Source organism: Phyllopteryx taeniolatus, chromosome 7, assembly GCF_024500385.1.
Source record: "Phyllopteryx taeniolatus isolate TA_2022b chromosome 7, UOR_Ptae_1.2, whole genome shotgun sequence".
Taxonomy (NCBI): Eukaryota; Metazoa; Chordata; class Actinopteri; order Syngnathiformes; family Syngnathidae; genus Phyllopteryx; species Phyllopteryx taeniolatus.
In genome coordinates, this window is record NC_084508.1 from 11,264,184 (window position 1) to 11,285,503 (window position 21,320).

At 43.2% G+C, this 21,320-nt stretch overlaps 1 protein-coding gene across 4 annotated transcripts in view; it reads left to right on the forward strand.

The window, feature by feature from the left end:
• The window catches only part of ncanb (neurocan b), a 126,485-nt gene that overhangs the window by 59,607 nt on the left and 45,558 nt on the right, over positions 1-21,320 (forward strand). For all 4 annotated transcript variants that reach the window (XM_061780303.1, XM_061780299.1, XM_061780302.1 and 1 more), the window contains one exon: positions 2,331-3,461. In XM_061780303.1, the coding sequence (XP_061636287.1) occupies positions 2,331-3,461 (1,131 nt within the window). The remainder of the gene's footprint in view (positions 1-2,330; positions 3,462-21,320) is intronic.

A 21,320-nucleotide genomic window follows, 5' to 3' on the forward strand; every position in this document is an offset into this window, starting at 1 on the left:
AAAATAATGTAAATAAGATCACAAAGTACAATTACAAAAAACTCTGGCTAAAGTTTTCCCAAAACTTATTTTACATAATTTCCTATGAGTAAAGAATTTACAACAATTTCGTCACAGATTGATCGTGTTCTACTTCGAAATCTCTACTGTATGTGTCTCGTCTCGTTGAATGAGTGACATGGATGATTAATCCTGATTAATATGCTTTTATTGTGCATCGGTGAACATAGTAAAAGAATTAGCGGCAATTAGGTTGTTCTGCCTCCTATGGAAAATATTCACACGCCGGCGGACCTCGCTTAAACATCAGGCAACAGATTTTGAATAATACATTTTGCCTTTTAATATTTAATACATACAGTATTTGTGTATGTTCTCCCTCTGGCGGTAATCTGTTCTATATACGTTTACACACTCGATAAGCGATGGCGTCGGGCAAGGCTCGCCGGGGTCTGGCCTAAATAAACACAAAGCAGCCATGAGTCACACATGCTGACAGGATGAATTATTGATTAAGAAGATGCTGTCTGCTTTAAGGCCAGGAACACATAAGCTACTAGGGACCACTTGGTCTAAATAAACAGGAGCTGAGTCATTCCGCCGATCGGCTACTCTCGCCACAACTGCGAATGCGCAAGAGGTTGGTTCGAGTAAAACAATCCACAGGAGAGAAACTTAGAAGTGTGAAATGATTTTGAATACATCCTCCCCTGTCCCCCTTTTCATGTTTTTTTATGTTTTATTTAATTTAATTTAGTCTTTTATACGCGCTTCCGTCTTTGAGTGACGCTTAATCAATTACGGTGAGACGCTCTGCCACCCGTAAAAGGAAAGGCCCCAAAACGTACAGTAAAATGTCTCCAGCAGTGGCTATCAACCGCTTGTGAATTAAGATAAAATATACAACAAAAACATCTCATGGTTACACGCTGATGTCTTTTACTGCTCCCGCGCAGCCATGTTTAAAGACTACAGAGAGCACTTGAGAGACGACTCCCTACATAAGAAGCTCTTTTATTACTGAGAGAACCCTGAGCCTACCCACTTACTGTATACTGTAGTTTGAGCCTATACTTTGGGATTTTTCATTATTATAACTGAGTTGTGCGCTGTTTTACTGTAAAATGTTTTTTTGTTGTAACCGCAACTATTGTTCTGGCCCAGATTGTGGAAAGCGGCTAGGATCAGAGCAAAATGGAGGCATTCGAGTTGCTGGCAGTTACACGCGTTTCGTCGTTTGCGCCTATACTATTGCATTTTTTCATCATTATTCCTGAGCTGTGCGCTCTTTATTGCAAAACATTTTTTTTGTTGTACCTACAACTATTTTGAAAGAGGAAAACACCCAGGAACAGGGCAACATGGAGGCCGGGGAGTTGCTCGAGATCACATTTGTTCGTTTCTCAGTTCTCAGGGTAGGTTTTATGTGATTAAAATATGCTTCGGAAACCCGTGTGTTCTATTCTGGGGTATACAGATGTGGCTCCTTTTAGCACTGGCTGGCGCCTAACGGCAAACACTGTAAGCTCGCACATAGAATGTCTTGAAGGAGGAACAGCTGGGAGTTTTCCTTGACAGCGACTTGCCAGTCAAGCGAAGGAGCTGAATCCGCTGGTTAGCCGCTAGCAATTCTCCTGCCTTTCCGGCTCCTGTATGCTTTCCTAAGTCTGTCTTGCGCTGCTTTTTGTAACAATCTCCTTATTCTCGTCCAACATTAGACCAACTGAGTTAAGCGGACAGATGCAGGACAATGCAAGAGGCAGAAGAGTGGCTAGAAAACATGGCGATCATATTTCCTCTCGTCGTTATCAAGATACTATGTGCTAATGTCAGTTGTACATGATTAAAATATACTTCAACCAGTAGCCAGTCAGGCTCCTAAATTGACTTCTGGGAGCTAGCAACTCTCCTCCCTCAGCCATTGTGTTTTCCCGGTCCTTTACCCTCAATCTTTCTTGCACTGCTTTAGGTCCATTTGAATTGCTGTGGTCAGATTTTTCAGTTTGAGAGATGGACTGAAGTCTATTGATTGTCCACACATTTGCAAAGCCAAAAATAGTCAAATCTTTTAAGCGTATGTACTTCCCAAAGGTTGTGGTCTCGAATGGGGTTGAGTTTTATGCATCTGCTATAGATTGCAGCTAACAAAAGAGTCCGCCGCATGTCCCCGCAAATAACATTTTGCTCCCTGTATGGTTCACGGAGCTTGTGTAAGCCGGTCTTAAGGTTTAATTGCTAATTTCACAGCCATGAAATTAATGCCAGCCCACACTTACTTGCCCCCTGTTAATGCATTCAAATTAAATACTCTCACTTTCTGTTTCCCGTAGGGATAACTGCACTGGGCCCTGAAGGCAAATCAAGCCCCAGTGAAGGGGTCAAGGTTCGAAAAGCAGGTCCGGCGTGGGCCATCAAGTCAGTAGGGCGCTTCAGAGGAGGCTTTCCCAGACAGCGCACTTGGGAACCTCTGGAAGCCAAATCGGGGCCCCTTGAGATGATAACCCTGCCTGACTCCTTTCAACAGGACACATTGGAAAACTATTCTGGTGAGGGGAGCGACCACGATGGAGATGAGGCACAAACAACTACTGCAACTGGGACAGATAAAAAAAAGGAGGTAGAGGGGAGCAGTGAGGGTAACAGTTTTACTGCCAACTTTGTTAATACTGTTCCCAGCAGGAATGTCAAGCTCAGTCCAGAATCTGAGTCTTCATTACACCAAAGCCAGAGTGAACTTGTCACAGTGGTTGAACACACTACTTTGTCCCGGTGGCAGCTCGTGGCGCAACCAACCACCACCACCTCGCCTCAAACGGCCGAGGAGGCCAGGGGAGAGATCATCTATGTCCACCGGCCGACTGAATACCTCTCTTCTGCTTTTTCTTCTTCTTCTTTGTCACAAAGTGGAGAAAATGGTTCTAGTGGTGCCTTCACTCCTGTTCTTAAGAAGCAAAGGAAAGGTGCGGGTAGAAAGCCTGGTCGTGGTGCAGCCAAGGTGGTCACTTCCACACCAGAGTCCTTGAGGGATTTACTGACCACCACTGAGATCACAACGGCACAGGTTCTGACAACAAGAGACACTCCGATCACAGATCCTGAAACCACAGCAGCCACCATTGAACTTTCCTCCAAAAGCTCCTCTGCACAGGAACCATCCATTTCTATCTCATGGATGGAGATGACTACGAGCAACTTGGAGGGAAACTTTTCTATGGAATCATCGACGACAACCGCCAGCCAGTTGGCAAGTGTTGGGTCAGACACAAAGGACACCTTTACAGAAATGGAGTCCAGATTGGCAGTGTCTGAGTCCTTTGTGTTTGGAAGTCGTTGGACACCTTCCAAGGGCTACAAGCCGAAGTCAGAGGAACACAAGTCTCCAGTGGTGACGGACAGCAAAGGCATGAGAAACCCTTTTGGCATCTTGGTACCCAACTGGGCTTTTGGATTCATCCCACCAGGTATGTTCATAGTCTCTATCATCGTTTACAAGCGATGATCTAATCAGTCGTGATTAGTTTGATTGTTTGCCGCTCAGTGGGAGGCATAAACAGTTGCTTTTCTGAAATGTGCACCTGTTCTGATGCCACTTGGATTTGGAATTTAGTTCAGTTTTTATATAGTAAGCAATATTTTTTTTTATCTCAAGGGCAGCATGGTGTCAGCTGGTGGTGTTCACCTCTAATGCAGTGTATGTCAAAAGATGGCATAATCCCAGGGCGACTTCAACTGACCCCCCCATCCCGCATAGGTACTTTACACGCAGGAGAAAAACTGTGAAAATCCTGGCTTAGATGGTTGATTATTTCACCCATCGGCTTGGCAAGCTTGTAAGCCTCGGTGACCAGGAAATAGTTCATGGTAGTATATGGGTTTGCCGTTGGAAAAAGGAAAGCATTAAGTTACCAACCCGTTGGGCCAGATGACAATGGCACACACATTCTTGGTTCTGTTCTTAACTTGAGTCAACGACCATCCATTGGTTTTTCTGTAGCTGCCCTCATCAAGTTAACAGGTTAGCTAACGCCTATCCCAGCTGATGTTGGATGAGCGGTGGGGCACACCCAGGACTGTTCACCAGTCAATCGCAGGGCACATATAGACAAAAAAACGTTCACACTATCATTAATACCTATGGACAACTTGGTATTGCATTCAGATTTTTGGAACGTGACAAATTCCACGCAAGCACGAGGCAGAGATTCAAACCTCAGAACTGTAAGGCAGATGTGCTAATCACTAGGCCAACATGCTGCCCCTGACATGAATGACGCATGATAAATCCATTCCCTTTGTTATCACTTTGCTGTGGAAATCAGTCCAGACAGCAGTCAGGTGAGAGCATTCGGGTCTTGGAGGAGTAATTAGAGGGTCAGCGTGAGTGCAATTAGGTGAATTGTCAGGGAGACAAAGATCCCCGCCCACCTCCCAACAAATCAATGTCGACACAATTTTCCAAGATGGGCTTCATAATTGACTGCACTCTCGCCTTCCTTTCTAATTGTTTTTCATTCATTCCCTCACTTGTGTTGAGCCCCCGCCAAACAAACACTCGCCGCCTTTCTCTCTTCCGTGACACTGGCGGTTGCGCTTGTTTGTCATTGATTTCGCAGATAGCTGATGGACGTGCCACCGTGGCAGCAAAACACAGAAAATTAAAATCATCTCTCACGCGCCGTCTGTGTAATATTCACCCACAATGTGTTTTTAATTGAAAATATCTTGGAGCACTGCCTTGTGCCCAGTGTTTTATGAGTTTAACCCATTACATGGTGACCTGGAATAGTTTCTTTGGAGTTCTTTGCTGATTGGCTGGGCAAAATCACAAACTTTGTGTGGCATCCTTATAATAAATGCATTACTTGTTCATTGCAAGCAATTACAGTGAACCCCACTTTATGTAAGGGGATATGTTCCATACCCAGCCAGAATGGGTGAAAATCTGTGAGAAAGAGAAACCATGTAAAAATACATTTTTACCCTTCCCAGATGCTTTCATCATACAGTGGACCCCCGCTATTCGCGGGGGATGGTGACCGGGCCAGACCGCAAAAAGCAATTGCATCCATCCATCCATCCATTTTCTGAGCCGCTTCTCCTCACTAGGGTCGCGGGCGTGCTGGAGCCTATCCCAGCTATCATCGGGCAGGAGGCGGGGTACACCCTGAACTGGTTGCCAGCCAATCGCAGGGCACATACAAACAAACAACAATTCGCACTCCCATTCACACCTACGGGCAATTTAGAGTCTCCAATTAATGCATGTTTTTGGGATGTGGGAGGAAACCGGAGTGCCCGGAGAAAACCCACGTAGGCATGGGGAGAACGTGCACACAGAAAATACTGTACGTATTGTAATGTCTGTGTGTGCCTTTAAGAGGCGGGGCTTGGTGGGGTGTGTAATATCACGAGCCTGCATTTGAGTGTCTGGATGTGAGCAGCATATATTTTAAAAACAATAGCATATATGCTAATATTTTAAGTAAATATCATAGGAGTGCCAAAAAAAAAAAGTTAACTGCTGAAACAAAACTAAAATAAAGTAAAAATACAGGAAGGTGAACAGCAATATTGTCATCTAATAGTAATAATAGAAAATAATTAGTCATTCAAACTGCTCTAAGTACTAGAGGACGCTTCATCTTTTTGCACAATTGTCAAAAAAATAACAACAACAATTTGTACCGTGTTTACCAGATAACTAGCAACCCTTTATTGCTCAGTTTGTCAATGTCTTTGTCTCAAAAGTGTTCTCTGTTAATTGACTGTTGTCGTACTAGAGCGGCTTCAACTACTGGAGACAAATTCCTTGTGTTTTTGTTTTTTTTGGACATACTTGGCAAATAAAGATGATTCTGATTTCATAAAATTAATTGATTCATTTTTAATGTATTTTTTTATCTATCAGTCTCATTAGATAATTGGTTAAATAATATATTGTAAATAATAAAATAAACCATAAAATATAAAATCCTTTACATTTAATATTTTGGCTGACTAATGACATCAATAAGTAATAGATACAAAAAATCTGAATGAACTGAATTATTAAAGTAAATTATTTTGCATACACATTTTTTTTTTTTTTTTAACCTCAACAAATGACATGTCCCTTTTGTCTGTATATTATATTAAATTTGGCCCTTGCGTAGAAAGGTTTGCCCACCCCTGACGTCACACGTGACGATGGTTTTGTTTAAATTTTGAGGCATATTTCTTCAGGAAATATTGACTACACTCCAAAGTACTCCACTTTGGTTGTAATGTTAGACATTTTTCTATTAGTACCTTCCCTCGCATCATCCGCGTCTCTGATAGGAGGACATTTCAATGGACGGCTCGTGTCGGACAATTACAAAAATAAAACCCCCGCGTCAGGATAACCTTTTATAGTTGTCAGGTATACTGCAGAGGAAATTACAAGAGGGAAGGGAAGGGCACTGGGGGTGGACAGTTCTAGGTGGAAGAAAAGAGGAGAAAAGGAAAGGTTAGTGTGTCCTCTTAGGTTTTATACTGTAGGTGGGAGTATATATACGTCATAGTGATCAATAATAGTAGCTTGGTCTTGCATCTTTTTACATCAAGAGGCACTTTATTTCTTTACATCCTTCTTTCTGTACTTGTTTCTTTCCATGGTTTTGTTACATTGTCAGTCCTTTGCGTTTGCCCTCTGTCATAACGGTCTCATTGCTTGTCAGTCTGGCCTCCAGCGCACACACGCACGCACACACACACACACACACACAAACTAAATGTATTAATCGCAACAGCCTATTTATTTATTTAGTTTATTTCATGTCCTTGCTGCCTAGTTAAAAGCATTTATCGCCAATTAGTCAACTCAAGCCGGCACGGTGGACGACTGGTTAGCACAGCTGCCTCACAGTTTAGGGGACCGAGGTTCAAATCCCGGCCCCGCCTGTGTGTGGCGTTTGCATGTTCTCCCCGTGCCTGGGTGGGTTATCTGCGGGCACTCCGGTTTCCTCCCACATCCCAAAAACATGCGTGGTAGGTTAATTGAAGCCTCTAAATTGCCCGTAGATGTGAATGTGAGTGCGAATGGTTGTTTCTATGTGCCCTGCGATTGGCTGGTGACCGGTTCAGGGTGTACCCCGCCTCGCGCCCCAAGATAGCTGGGATAGGCTCCAGCAGCCCGCGACCCTTGTGAGGATAAGTGGTCAAGAAAATGGATGGATGGATGGATAGTCAACTCAAGTAAATTTTATTTAAATAGCGCCAATTTACAACAGAAGTTACCTCAAGTCACTTGACACATTGAGCAGGTCAAGAACCACATTCCTCATACATTTATATACAGTGCTGCCTTGAGATGTGAGTTTAATTTGTTCCGTAACTCAAAATAATCGTATGTGAAATCATCTTTCCTCATAGAAATGAATATAGATACAATTAATCTGTTCCAGCCTCCCTAAAAAAACAACCAAAATGTTGTTGTTTTTTTAATTGGAAAGTAGCACTCTATAATACTGTACTTTATAAAAACATATAACATAATTAAAAAGAATTTAAAGAATTAAACAGTTTGGGCATCATGATTAATTCATTGCGGCTCCTTCTGGTGTGTCCCACTTGGCCCACAACTATGGTGAGTGACTCAGCTGCAGTAATATTAGTTGGTTTTGGCAGAAGATAAAGAAAATATGCCAGACTATGAGTACTGTAATATTATTTGTCCATCTTGATCCACCGTTCGTGTTCAAATATCCATTGCTTAAAGCGTTATAACACCGCCACATATGGGCTGTTCGTTAGCCCATATGTGGCGCTTTGCATTGTTTGTCAGCATTAAACTAAGCGGACTTTACTAACGCAAAGCTGTCTGGTTGTTATAAATACACAATGTATAATATAACTCTCTTTGCTCTATGGTTGGTTTCAAAGTAAGCTTCAACTCGGAGTGGCATTAAAGAGCTTGAAGTCTCTTTTTTTTAATTATTCACTCTTGGCCAATTCAAAACCAAAAATCGTCCAAACGACTGCTCGTATTTTGAAAAAGCCCTAAGCCAGGTCACTCATATCTCAAGGCAGCACTGTATGTTATAAGAAATCAAAGTTAAGCCCACATAAGCAAGCACTTGGTGACGGAGGCAAGGAAAAACTCCTTGTAAGGAAGAAACCTCAAAATGAACATAGGGTCTGTGGGGCGACCGTCTGCCTCAGCCGGTCGGGTTTAAAATGGATGGAGAGGGACAATAGGATAGAGGGGTTGAGTGACAGAGTGAGGAATGAGAGAAAAATTGGCACAATAACAGCCATAGTAGCAGTAGTAGTAGATCAATATGATGTGTGAAATAATTTAAAAAGAAATTCCCATCGATCTAGACAGACGATCGGAAATGTTAAATCTGTTCAATTTAGGAGAATTTACAATGACAAATCCTTATTTTAAATCCGGAACAATAGCCAATTAGGAAACAAATAGAGGAGCAACTGGTGGTGAGTGTTGGTATACCATCTCAAAAGTCATTCACCACAGTGAAAATGACAAGAGTTTGCCACTGCAAATTACTTACCAGATAAGACAATTAGCCTAGCTTCTTCTTATTCTCCTACTAATTCATCTTTGGTTTTTTTGTGTCAGTCTGGATGCCCTGAGGCACTCTACTGTCTCTTACAGGTCAGTTTTGGTACTACATAAGACATTTTTTACGTGACGTGTGATCAGTAAGATAAGAAAGACATGTTAATAACCTTTTATTAGTCCCACAGTGGGAAAACTTGCAATGCAATGTCCCTCATGCTTTTAAAAAAACATGTTCAGATGTTAAAAATGAATACGTTTGTACCCCGCTTCAATAAAAACCTTCCCGACTTTAGTCTTTTTCCAAGATGGACCAGACGGCCAGCGACATCAATATCTTGACATCCGGCCCTCAAACAAATTGGAGTGTTAAATTCATGAGCAGAGAGAGGTTTAAGTGTGCCGGTGTTTTGTATGAAGGGGTGAAGATAAATGGAATCAGGGTCAACCCAGAGTGGCACATTATCAGTGTTTCTGCGGATGGATGTTTCAGGTTGTCCGCCAGCTCAGAGAAGCCAATTGATTTGTCTGCCCCATCCTCTTTCTGAGTATCATATTTCTCTCTCTTCTGGCTACTTTTGTCGACCACGACCCGTGTCTTTTGGTACTCTTTGGGTCTTTAGCTTGGATCTTGTTTTGATCTGCCTCTTGAACCGAGCGTTGTCCAACTTAAAGCAGCCAATCGCTCTCTGATCCCTCTGGGATATATTCTTCCATTCACACAAGTCCTTTTTTACGTGCCTGGGTTTGCCTACTTTTTATTTATGCATATTCTCCTATCCAAATTTCTGACAGACCCACCCCGCCTAACCTGAGAATGTGTGCAAACACAAAAGAGGCATGATTCATTAAATTCCAAGGCTGGCTGTAAATTATGGTGCATGGAGTTTTCCTGAAACTTGTGAATGTCATTGAGATCCATCCATCCATCCATTTTCTGAGCCGCTTCTCCTCACTAGGGTCGCGGGGGTGCTGGAGCCTATCCCAGCTGTCATCGGGCAGGAGGCGGGGTACACCCTGAACTGGTTGCCAGCCCATCGCAGGGCACATAGAAACAAACAACCATTCGCACTCACAGTCATGCCTACGGGCAATTTAGCGTCTCCAATGAATGCATGTTTTTGGGATGTGGGAGGAAACCGGAGTGCCCGGAGAAAACCCACGCAGGCACGGGGAGAACATGCAAACTCCACACAGGCGGGGACGGGGATTGAACCCCGCACCTCAGAACTGTGAGGCTGACGCTCTAACCAGTCGTCCACCGTGCCGCCTCATTGAGATCCATGAGGAAAAATATAGCACACTTTAAATATAAAAATATCTTGCATAGATGTGTTGTCAGCCAGTCGGGACATATAACACACTTCATTTTGAATGAGAGCATTTTTATTTATTCAGTATGAAATAAATCCAATAAAAATACTGTATTTAGAAGGGAAGCTATATTTGGACTATCACTAAAAAGGATGTGTGCCTGCCATCCTATAGATCAGTCATTTTAACGTAGATTTTTTTGACAGCTGGTATAGAACCATTTAAAAACAAATGATTGAATATCTAACTCATCATTCTGCCACCATTATGAATGTAGTTGTGGTAATAGTTGGAGCCCTGCGCTATAAAACAGGCCTCAACGCCTTTTTTATAAGGAAAATTGTTTTATTACAGGCGCAAACGGTCACTGTTTTAAGTGATATTTTAACAAGGGAAGTTAAAAATGTGAAATAAAACAAAATAAAGCAATATAAATAAATAAATGCGAAAATCTGCAAGTCATTGACACCCCCCTCCAAAAAGGTTTGTGATTACCTATTGATGCCGCAAGATGATGGGAAAGCACTTTCAGTGAAACTCCTCATCTCACTTCAGCATAGTTCCTGCCACCAAAATGTCACCAGATGGCACTAACAGAGGATTGGTTCCAAAAAAAAACCCAACAAAACATATTCCATACATAACGGAATATCCTGTCTCTGGTAATTTCATGTGAGGCATTAGCCTTTATGCTTACAGTTAAATGCTAATCGCGTTAGCGCCTTCTTGGTAAAAAAAAAAACCAAATAATAATCTGTATGCAATTTAATTGTATTATATTGTTTTGAGAAGCCAGAGCCTTTCCCTTCCATTGTAGATATTTCCATTTTCTGTCCTATGGTCATCATCATAATTTCCCCCCTTTGTCATCACTGGTACCTTTCTGTGGTGGCGTCACAAAAAAAGCCAAAGAAAAAGTAAGACACTCCACTTGATGATGGTTTGAACTCCAAGATTTGTTGATGGATGACAAAACATATTTTTCCGACAAGATTTTGATTGAACTCTTTGGGGCGTGCAACTTTAGAGTGTCCACTGTATTTTTATATATCATTAGTATAATAGCATGATTGCCTAAGTAATCTTGTAACGTTTTGAGAAAACGAAAAAAACGCAACAAATTCAACAAACAAGAGGAGCACATTTGCCTCGATTCATCCTTTGTGGATTACCATGAAAGCCAGAAAGTTAGCCGAGATTCTACACAGACAGCAAGCAAACTGGTATTTTATTGTTGATATTCTGACAGTAAGTTAAAAATGATTTAGGCAATTATGCTTTTAGGCTAATGATTTCAAACACTCTTACTGCTTAATATGGGGACTCCTTTGCTTAAAGGCATAAAACAGGTGTGCAAACTCTTCCATGCTCACTGCGCATTTAGTCTTTGTATGCACGAACTAGTGAATTAATGAGGCAAGACAAAGTGTCGAGAATGTGCTTAAGTGCACAAGGGAGATCTCACTCTTATGGGCCTTTAAAACTGCATCACTGGGCTGTTCATGCTATCTCACTGCGGTTCCCAAACTCAGGGTTTGAAAACGGTCACATTGGTAGAAATATATACTGTATCATACAGTATATCATCTGGCCCTTGAGCAAAAAAACTTGAGCCACCGTGCTGCCCTTAATGCAGAATTGAAATGTTGAATTTGGAATGCAGGACCAACGAGGCAAGAGGCGCGACAAGCTGAGCATGTGAAGAAAAAAGTGAGCCCTCATTAGGACAATAAAAGCATGGATTGTATTTTCACTCCCCTCCTTGCGCCATCACCTGATCGTGGTGCAGGGGTTTGTGTGTCCCAATGATCCTAAGAGCTAAATTGTCTGGGGCTTTACGCCTCTGGCGGGGTCACCCATGGCAAACAGGTCCCTCGGTGAGGGACCAGACAAAGCACGGCTCAAAAGACCTCTCTGATGTATGAAAACATAGGAAGATATTTTCCCTTGCCCGGACGCAGGTCACTGGGGCCCCCCTCTGGAGCCAGGCCTGGAGGTGGGGCTCGAAGGCGAGCGCCTGGTGGCCGGGCCTGCACCCATGGGACCCGGCTGGGCACAGCCTGAAAGGGTAACGTGGGTCCCCCTTCCCATGGGCTCACCACCTGTGGGAGGGGCCACAGGGGTCAAGTGCAGTGTGAGCTGGGCAGTGGCTGAGAGTAGCGACCCTTTCGATCCGATCCCTGGCTACAGAAGCTGGCTCTAGGGACGTGAAACGTCACCTCTCTGGCAGGAAAGGAGCCCGAGCTGGTGTGTGAGGTCGAGAAGTTCCGATTAGATGTAGTCGGGCTTTCCTCCACACACAGCTTGGGCTCTGGTACCAGTCCTCTCGAGAGGGTTTGGACTCTCTTCCACTCTGGAGTTGCCCACGGTGAGAGGCGGCAAGCAGGTGTGGGCATACTTACTGTCCCCTGGCTTGGCGCCTGTACATTGGGGTTCACCCAGTAGACGAGAGTGTAGCCCCCCTCCGCCTTCGGGTGGAGGGAGAGGGGTCCTCACTGTTGTTTGTGCATATGCACCAAACAGCAGTTCAGAGTACCCACCCTTTTTTGAGTCCTTAGAGGGAGTGCTAGAGAGCGCTCGCGCTGGGGACTCCATCGTTCTGCTGGGGGACTTCAATGCTCACGTGGGCAATGGAAGGGCATGATTGGGAGGAACAGCCCCTCCAATCAGAACCCGAACGGGGTTCTGTTATTGGGCTTCAGTGCTCATCACGGATTGTCCATAATGAAGACCATGTTCAAGCATAAGGGTGTCCACTTGGCACCAGGACACCCTTGGCCGCAGTCGATCATGACTTTGTGGTCCTGTCATCGGACTTGCCGCTGCATGTCTTGGACACCCAGGTGAAGAGAGGCATGGAGCTGTCAAATGATCACCACCTGGAGGAGGCGGTGGACATTGAGTCCGAGTGGACCAGATTCCGAGCCTCCATTACTGAGGCGGACAACTGGAGCTGTGGCCCCAGAACACGTTGGTGGACACCAGCTGTGAGGGATGCTGTCAAGTTAAAGAAGGAGTCCTATCGGGCCTTTTTGGGTTGTGGGATTCCTGAGGCAGCTGATGGGTACTGGCTGGCCAAGCAAAATGCAGCTTTGGTGGTCCCCGAGGCATAAACTCGGCCGTGGGAGGAGTTCGGTGAGGCCATGGAGAACGACTTCCGGATGGCTTTGAGGAAACTCTGGTCCACCATCTAGCGTCTCAGGAGGGGGAAGAAGTGCACCGTCAACACTGTGTAAAGTGGGGATGGGGCACTGCTAAACTTTACTCGGGACGTTGTGAGTCAGTGGAGAACATACTTCAAAGACCTCCTCAATTCCACTGACACGCCTTCCCATGAGGAAGCAGAGTCTGGGATGTCTGAGGCGGGCTTCCCCTATCTCTGCGGTTTAGGTCACTGAGGTGGTTAAAAAGTTCCTCGGTCCGGGGGTGGATGAGATTCGCCTGGAATTCTTAAAGGCTCTGGATGTTGTGGGGCTTTCCTGGTTGACAGGCCTCTGCAACATGGTGTGGACATCTGGGACATTGCCTCTGGATTGGCAGACTGGGGTGGTGGTCCCCGTTTTTAAGAAGGGGGGCGGGAGGGTATGTTCCAACTACAAGGGGATCACACTCCTCAGCCTCCCTGGTAAGGTCGATTCAGGGGTGCTGGAGAGGAGGGTCCATCGGGAAGTCGAATCTGAGCAGTGTGGTTTTCGTCCTGGCTGTGGAACAGTGGACCACCTCAACACTCTCGGCAGAGTCCTCAAGACTTCCGCAGGGTGACCAGGCTCTCCCTTAAAGATAGGGTGAGAAGCTAGGACATCCGGGAAGGGCTCAGAGTAGAACCGCTGCTCCTCCACATTGAGAGGAGCCAGATGAGGTGGCTCGGCCACCTGATTAGGATGGCTCGACGATTCCCTGGTGAGGTGTTCCAGGCATGTCCCACCGGGAGGAGACCCGGGGATGACTTGATTATTGGTCCTCTGGAGGGCCGTCACAAGCTGTTGTGCTTGACTTTGCAGACTGTACCACCCAGACGTCCTATTAAGGCAAACTAGTGACTGACTCTCCAGATCCTTACTGCTCCTTCATCCCCTCCAACCTACCACCGCCCCCCTCCACCCACCCCCCGCCTGAAATGGAATGGAAAACGCTTTTTGTTTTGTTTTATGAACACTTTTTCATCTCACGCAGCTCTCAAAAAGATCTTTTGGGAGCACGCACACACACAAAAACTGAGTGTTTAGTCACACAACAGATGCTGCATGCTGTTTTCCTAGCACACAAAATACTATTTAATTATGTATTTCTCTTGTTGAAGATGTGTGCCTCATGCTCACATATTGTTTAACATTGCGGTAAACTCATTTGCATTTTTTCCCGACTTTGCACCCCTTCTTTTGAGGGCCATATAGTTCATGGGGAAACAAATATGATGCAACCATGAAACAAATGTGTATTATTATATATGATGAGCATTTATTGGTTAAATGTTTTAAGACTTTTTATAACAGTTCCTCTGAGTTGCGTTGCTCCCTAGAACAGAAATTCCAATTCTGCTAGAATCCTAATTGAACTGCATTGCTAAACAAAACGGCAACACTTACCGAGTCAGGTCAACAGTCTTTCATATAAAGAATCTTACCGCATGTTTTAAACAAGCTCCCTACATAAAGCCACCCTATGTAGAGAAGGCATCTTTCAGGGATTAGACTACATTAGATTGTGACAGGTCGGCCCTCCAGTTCTGCTTATGCCGTGCTTATTTTCTAAGGCGATACAAGAGTAATTTGTTGTTATTTGGCCTAAGTACTGTACAGTATTAAAGATGATCTTATGTTACATTAAGTCTAGTTTATTTGCACAGCCCTTAATCGCAAAAGAGTCAAAGAGCTTTACATGCCCACAGTTGGCAATGATTGACGGCATCCCCTAATCTAAACCCCTCAATCGGGCAAGGAAAAACTCAAAACCCCATTTGAGGGGAAAAAAGTAACCTGGAGAAGGGACTGCAGATGGGCGGATCCCCCTCCCACGATGACCAGGGTGCAATGGATGTCGAGTGGGGAACATTGATCATAGTCTGGTGCTGTACAATGTCCATTACGATGGCAAGATGTTGTACAATGTTCATTAAGATGGCATAATTGGTATATCGCACTATGGTATTCTATGGTATGTAATGCTGTTACCTTGCGTTGAGTTACACTGAATTGAGTTACATTATGTCGAGTTATGTTACGCTGAGTTACATTATGCTGCGTTACATGAAGCTTAGGTTATGCTGAGTTATGTTGCATTGAGTAACATCGTTAACTTAGGTCAAGTTACGTTGCGCTAAATTGTGTTATGTTAAGTTATATTATGCTGAGTTACATCACACTCTTATGTTATGAAGAGTTAGGCTACGCTTAGTTACCTTATGCTGAGTTATGTTACATCGAGCCACGTTACGTAGATTCATGTTACGTCAAGTTACACTACTTCGGGTTACGATACGTCAAGTTATGCTACGTCCAGTTGCGCAACGTCCAGTTATGTTACGCTTAGTTATATTACAGTTACGTTACAGCGAGTTACGTCGTGGTACATTACTCTATCTTGTTTTGTTTTGCATTGCCTTGTCTTGCATTACATTTCATTTTATTACGTTTTGTGGCGTTGCACTACATTTCATTGCATTGTGTTTTGTTGCGTTGCATTAAGTTGCGCTAAGTAACTTTACCCTGAGTCATGTTACAGTGAGGTATGTTATGTCGAATTACACTAAATCAAGTTAAGCAATCTCGAGTTACGGTAGTTAAAGTTACGCTGCGTCAAGTTACATTATGTCGGATTACGCAAAGTCGGGTTACGTGACATCGGTCTATGTTGTCGAGTTCCGTTCCGCTGAGTTATGCTTCGCTGAGTGATGTTACTTTTCATTGCACTGTTATGTTGCACTGTTACATTAGTTAAGTTGCCTTATGTTGTTTTACATTGCGTTACGTTATGTTAATTTGCGTTGTTACTTTACGTTTGATTGCCCTACATTAGGCTTCCAATAGATTCTATGACACGTGATAGGTCCACAATGTTGTGTATATCCATTTGTATTTACGCAACACAGCCTCCAGTTTTGCTTGACATGAATTGTTATACATCTCCAGTCTAATAAATGCCTCCCCTCATGTGTGGTCGAGTAAACAAATGGCTACTATTTGCAGAAATGTGGTGTTGATGACATCCAAAGAAACATACATGACATGATCCTATTGTTGTCACACATGTACACACACACACACACACACACACACCCTTTGGTCACACTTTAAGGCACAAACTTCTCAAATTGAAGTCCCCATGCCTTGGAGGTTAGAAGCTAAGATTTCCGAGGAATGAACACACACGCCCTGCTGTGCTTTCCAGTCCCGCTCACTAGGCCTGAAAGCAGTAGCATTGGCGCCGTTGTTCGGCTCGAAGCGTCCATCACAGCGCATTACGCAGCACGGGTGAGGGCCCTCCTCATGCGGGTCGCATGGGACACACACCCACATGATCAGGCTCCAGCAGGAGGTGAAGTCTCTCGAGGGGTTTGTGCCACACAGGTGTAAATTACATCCTGGCGAGAAAAGAGGCATGTTTGCAAATTGCAACGGCATCCTTGGCGGACTTTCGGGAAGGGGGTTGTTTCTCCTGGCAGGGGGGGCTCTGAGAGGTTGTGTGAAGTTCCTTGTGGAGTTTTAAAGTAGGTCTCCAAGCAAACGCCCGTGAGCTTGTTCCTCTTATTAATGCCGCTCGCCTGTCAGAGAAAAGGCTTGATTTTTACCCACAGTGGGGGAAACATGCAGGCAGGCGTGGGACTGTGAAATCCCCAATCTGTGCTCTCTTATTCAGATGTAGGGCTGTATTTTGCAGGGGAAAACATGCATTTGCACAAGTTCAAGGAGTCCGTGTGTTCTTATTGTTCGGCGGATATGAAACGTACAAAAAGAACTTTGGTGATGCATTTTCCATTTATGTCATCCCTGTAAGCAGCTTTGTTAATCCCACTTAGGAAACTGGAGGCTGCAAATAAACAGAGCGAATGCGTCGAAAAGCCGGATAAGATGTCTTGTATTTGTGGTGAAAATAATTTTCTTCTCCAAAACAAATACTTACATTTATAAGACTTAATAATCCAAACACTGCTGGACCACATTAATACATACAGGCGCAGTTAATTGAATTGTTATGATTTATTCCAAATTTTTTTGCTTTTCTCCCACAAGGCCGAAACATGTAAGCGCAAATTCCAAACTGCAAATATGCAGTTTTTTGTATCCATTGTATCCATTAACAATGTCACACATTTGCCTTAATTTCACAGCAAAATTTGTAATTTCTGTAATAATGATAATAGTAACTTACCAAGGACCCAAGCACTCCAGGGAGGCCCATTTATCCTGAGATGTGTTTGTAATATTTTAACTGCTTGAACTATGTTGCCAACCAAAACACCTACCAAGGCATGAAAATTGAATTTGAGTGTAAAACTGACTTGAGTTCCCTGTGCAGTACCCCTACCATTGGCAGCTATAGAAGTCAAATATCCAATGTAAATGGAAGAGCTGACAGTGAATGAGTTAAAGTTGACGTTAGGTTGTGGAGACTTCATTAGCTTTGTAGTAGACTGACAAGATGGCCGCTCTACAATGTTGTGTACACCTGTGCTCTTCTGGGTGGGGAAAAATAGGTAACAACCTATTTGTTTGCTCTTGTTCTGTTTTTCCATATTTCTACATTGCAATATACCTTGTAAAATCAAAATTACGAAGTCTCGAAACAGCTCTCAGTTGTACACCATCGCGACACACGCTCACATTAAGTGACACACAAACAGATTGTACACGAAAAGAACATACTACAGCGCCTCATCTATTTTGAACATTACACTTGACATGGCGCAATGCATGCTCTCTGCTATAAGTCCCTATATGAATAGTTGATGAGCCATGGTGGACCTTTATACCCACACACATCTTTTCTACCTTCTTCCTGATGTATCTGCTGAAAATGGTGACATTATTCAAAATACAACAGTCTGGAAAGGGGTGCAAAGCCACATGGAAAGACGATGCAGAAGAAATTGGACAGGATGCGAGTGATGAGAAGCCAAGATGGATTACGGTATATCCTTGCCAGTGTGAAAGCCCAGATAATGCTGCTGATTTAGGACAACCTGAGACTTATCAAGTGTAACAATAGACCTCTTCTTTCTCTGCTGTCAGAAATAACACTGGCCGTTGAAACCAGCTTTTTCCCAGCTTGCGGTTGTGTGTGACGTAACGTGCGTGATGGCATGCAATTATAAATATGCGTAGTAGTGATAAATAGTCACAGAGAACGCTTAACCATCTTCAACAAAATCGAAGCACTAGTAATACTAAGATAACATTAGGATTGTACCGGAGACACATTTCTTGTGTGTTTTTGACATACTTGGCAATAAAGAGGATTCTGATTCTGTAAACAAGCCGACATTAGCCACAGCTGCTACGTTGGTAGCATGACGTATTCATAACGAAGTGTTACTATAACACTATGTTATCAGTTTGAATTTTTATTTTTTTTGGTGCTGAGTACTATATTCTTAAAAAAAAAAACCAATGCAAACATTTCCATTAATTTCAATGGGCAAAAAGTGTTTTTAGTTACGAGCAAGCGAAATAAACTCTCTCTCTCATGTCATCATGAGTGCACAAAATGTTCACCATGCACGTCACCACATCAGTATTTCACCCAGTGAGCCATGGCCGCCGTGATGACAGCCATGAGGTCTCTATTAAAGCAGCACAGTCGCTCGGCAGTGTTCCCGTGCGCTCCGCTGCATTGCACTGCAGGATTAGCTTCTCAAGGCCCGACTCAGGTTATCACGCTGTAACCTACGGAGGAGGGTGGGAGACTCTTGAATGGGCCAAGGCATGATCTCAGTCTCTGCAAAGCTATTACAAGGTTCACTGAGTCAGAGTACAGCCACATGGTGGCTGACGGGTAAAAACACATATTGCTGCAAAACGACAAAAAAAAGCACATAAGGCCATTTTATGAGCTCATTTTGCCTTTTTTTAACGTGATGGGAATGTCTTCTGTATCAAAACAATATCTGAGAACAGGTTTTATGACATTGTGTTGCAAACTACTGTATATCTCCAGTTTGTACCTTTTCCACAGTGTTGTAAATGAATGACAATAAAGATTTGAGTTGCACTGCGCTGCACGCGGGTCAAAATTGGGTAAATGTACATATTGGTGCAGCTCAGTGAATTACAATATGGAAGAAAAGTTCATTTATTTCACTAATTCAATTTAAAAAAAAAAAGTATGTTGTACAGATTCACCAAATGTGGAAAAAATAAATTCCAGAAGGCAAAGTTCTACCCATTTAAAAAAATAAAAAATAAATAAATACATTTAATAAAAATTTCCAGTGTCGCACAAGGCTCAATTTCCTTTTCGATGGTTGTTATCACAGGTAAACTCCTGTGATGTCATCTCAAGAATTATACCAAAAAAATACCAAAGTCTAATAAGGTCTTATAAGATTTGTTGATGTCACGAAGATGGTTTGATCTCAAAGTATAGTTTGACTTTTCGTTTTCTAGAAAATGCTGTTTAAACTCCAAATTGTTCAACTTCTGGGGTGTTCCACATATTTGACACCCGCATGCTTTCCCGCGAGATTCTTGGATGCTCGTCATTCCTTCTTCTCCTGCAATCCAGTTTCACGGTTGGTTGTGAATCCTGATTGCATGTATTAGCTTCTATATCCACGGCGACTCGTAGCTAATCTCCCGACTGAACAGCTTAGAATAAACTTGGGATGGCGACCCCTTTACAGCTGTGGGACATACTGCTTTGGTAGGTTGTGGGAACATCAATTTGCTGACACACTACACACTTTATCTTTATATATTGACTTCCAGCATTAAAGCCCACTATTCTTGCCCTTCACACAGAGAAAGAGTAGAAACGGGCTCAAGTAGAAATGGACTTGGCGTCCTATTTTAAGAGCAGTGTGTAATTAATCATAAGCTAGAGGCATTAAGAGAGGCAGAAATGTATGATCGTCTGGCTCCCTCGGCAACTTCACTGAACCTCCGCCTGGCTGGCATATCTCTCTCCCTCTGAATTCCTCACTTAATTTGTTCCACAAACACAAAAGTGTGACACAGAATACAGAACACAGCCTTGGATAATGTACGCATGTATGACTGCGGACCGTTTCTGTTGTTACTGGCTGTAGATCACATTTGTACACACATTGTATAAGTACTGTAATTGCTATTTAATTCACTGCATTGCTCATATTGTACTGAGCATCCACATGCTTTCCTAATTCACTAATAGTTAGCATATATGCCTCAAGGTTCTAAGTTTTGTGTGGAATGTTTTCTCCAGGTACACAGAGAGGCCAATTCCATAATTGTTGTAGAGTAAAAACGTTTGGGTTTGTAACAAATAGACATAAATATGTTAAAGTGAGTAAGACTTAATATTTAGTTATTAGTAGTTAGTATTGGCATGACCAAACTTTTGCATCTTTCCAGGCTTCACCGCAGCCTCTTACAGTAGTTTTTTGTTTGTTTGTTTTGGGATGTTACTCCCTTCGGTCTCTTCTTTAGCAAGTAAAATGCATGATCCATAGGGTTTAAGTCTGAAAATTTACTTAGCCAGTCTATATTAAGGCCCAGTCCACACGGAAATGGAGGCGATCTTTTTCTTAATCATTTTTAAAAAGTTTCCCGTCAACACGGAATCATTTAAAAAAAAAAAAAAAAAAATGTGTGTCCACACGAAGTCGCTGAAACGCTATAGTTTATATGCCAGGCCTGAAGAGGCACTGTAACGCTACCACAGGAAGTCACCTAAAACAGAATAAGAGGTCATGCGACGTGAAGGAAGCAAACAAGAAAAGAATACTTGCGATGACTGAAGAACTTCTGCTTCAAAATGAAAGCCCAGATCACCACCAGGTACAGGTGTGTTAAGAGTGATATTTTTCCTCCCCAATCTGCTCATAAAACGCTCGTGGCCGACGACTGTAAACGTTAAATGTTCAATATTTACAGCAAATCTTTGTGTGTTATCAACGAGTTAGGCCGATCCACGGACTCATTGATTGTGATGTGAAACAGAACAATAGCCAATTCAGAGATAGCCTAGTTAATCTAGTTTCTCCGATTTCTTCTTCTACTATTACTACTGTTTGTTATTCTTTGTATATTCCATCAGTCGGAATGCCCCATGGCACCATAATCCCTCTTAAAGGTCAGTCTTGGTATTACGACAGAAATCTGGTTCGGGGGAGGAGACTCGCGATTATTGATGGTGTGTGTTGGTCAACTTGAGTGTACCACACACAATAAGAGCAGTAAGCACGCACTTGCCGATTTTCTCCTCGTCATATGTGTGGTCTCTCACATTTAAAACAAATCTGTGAAAACGTCAATAACCGGTATGTGTG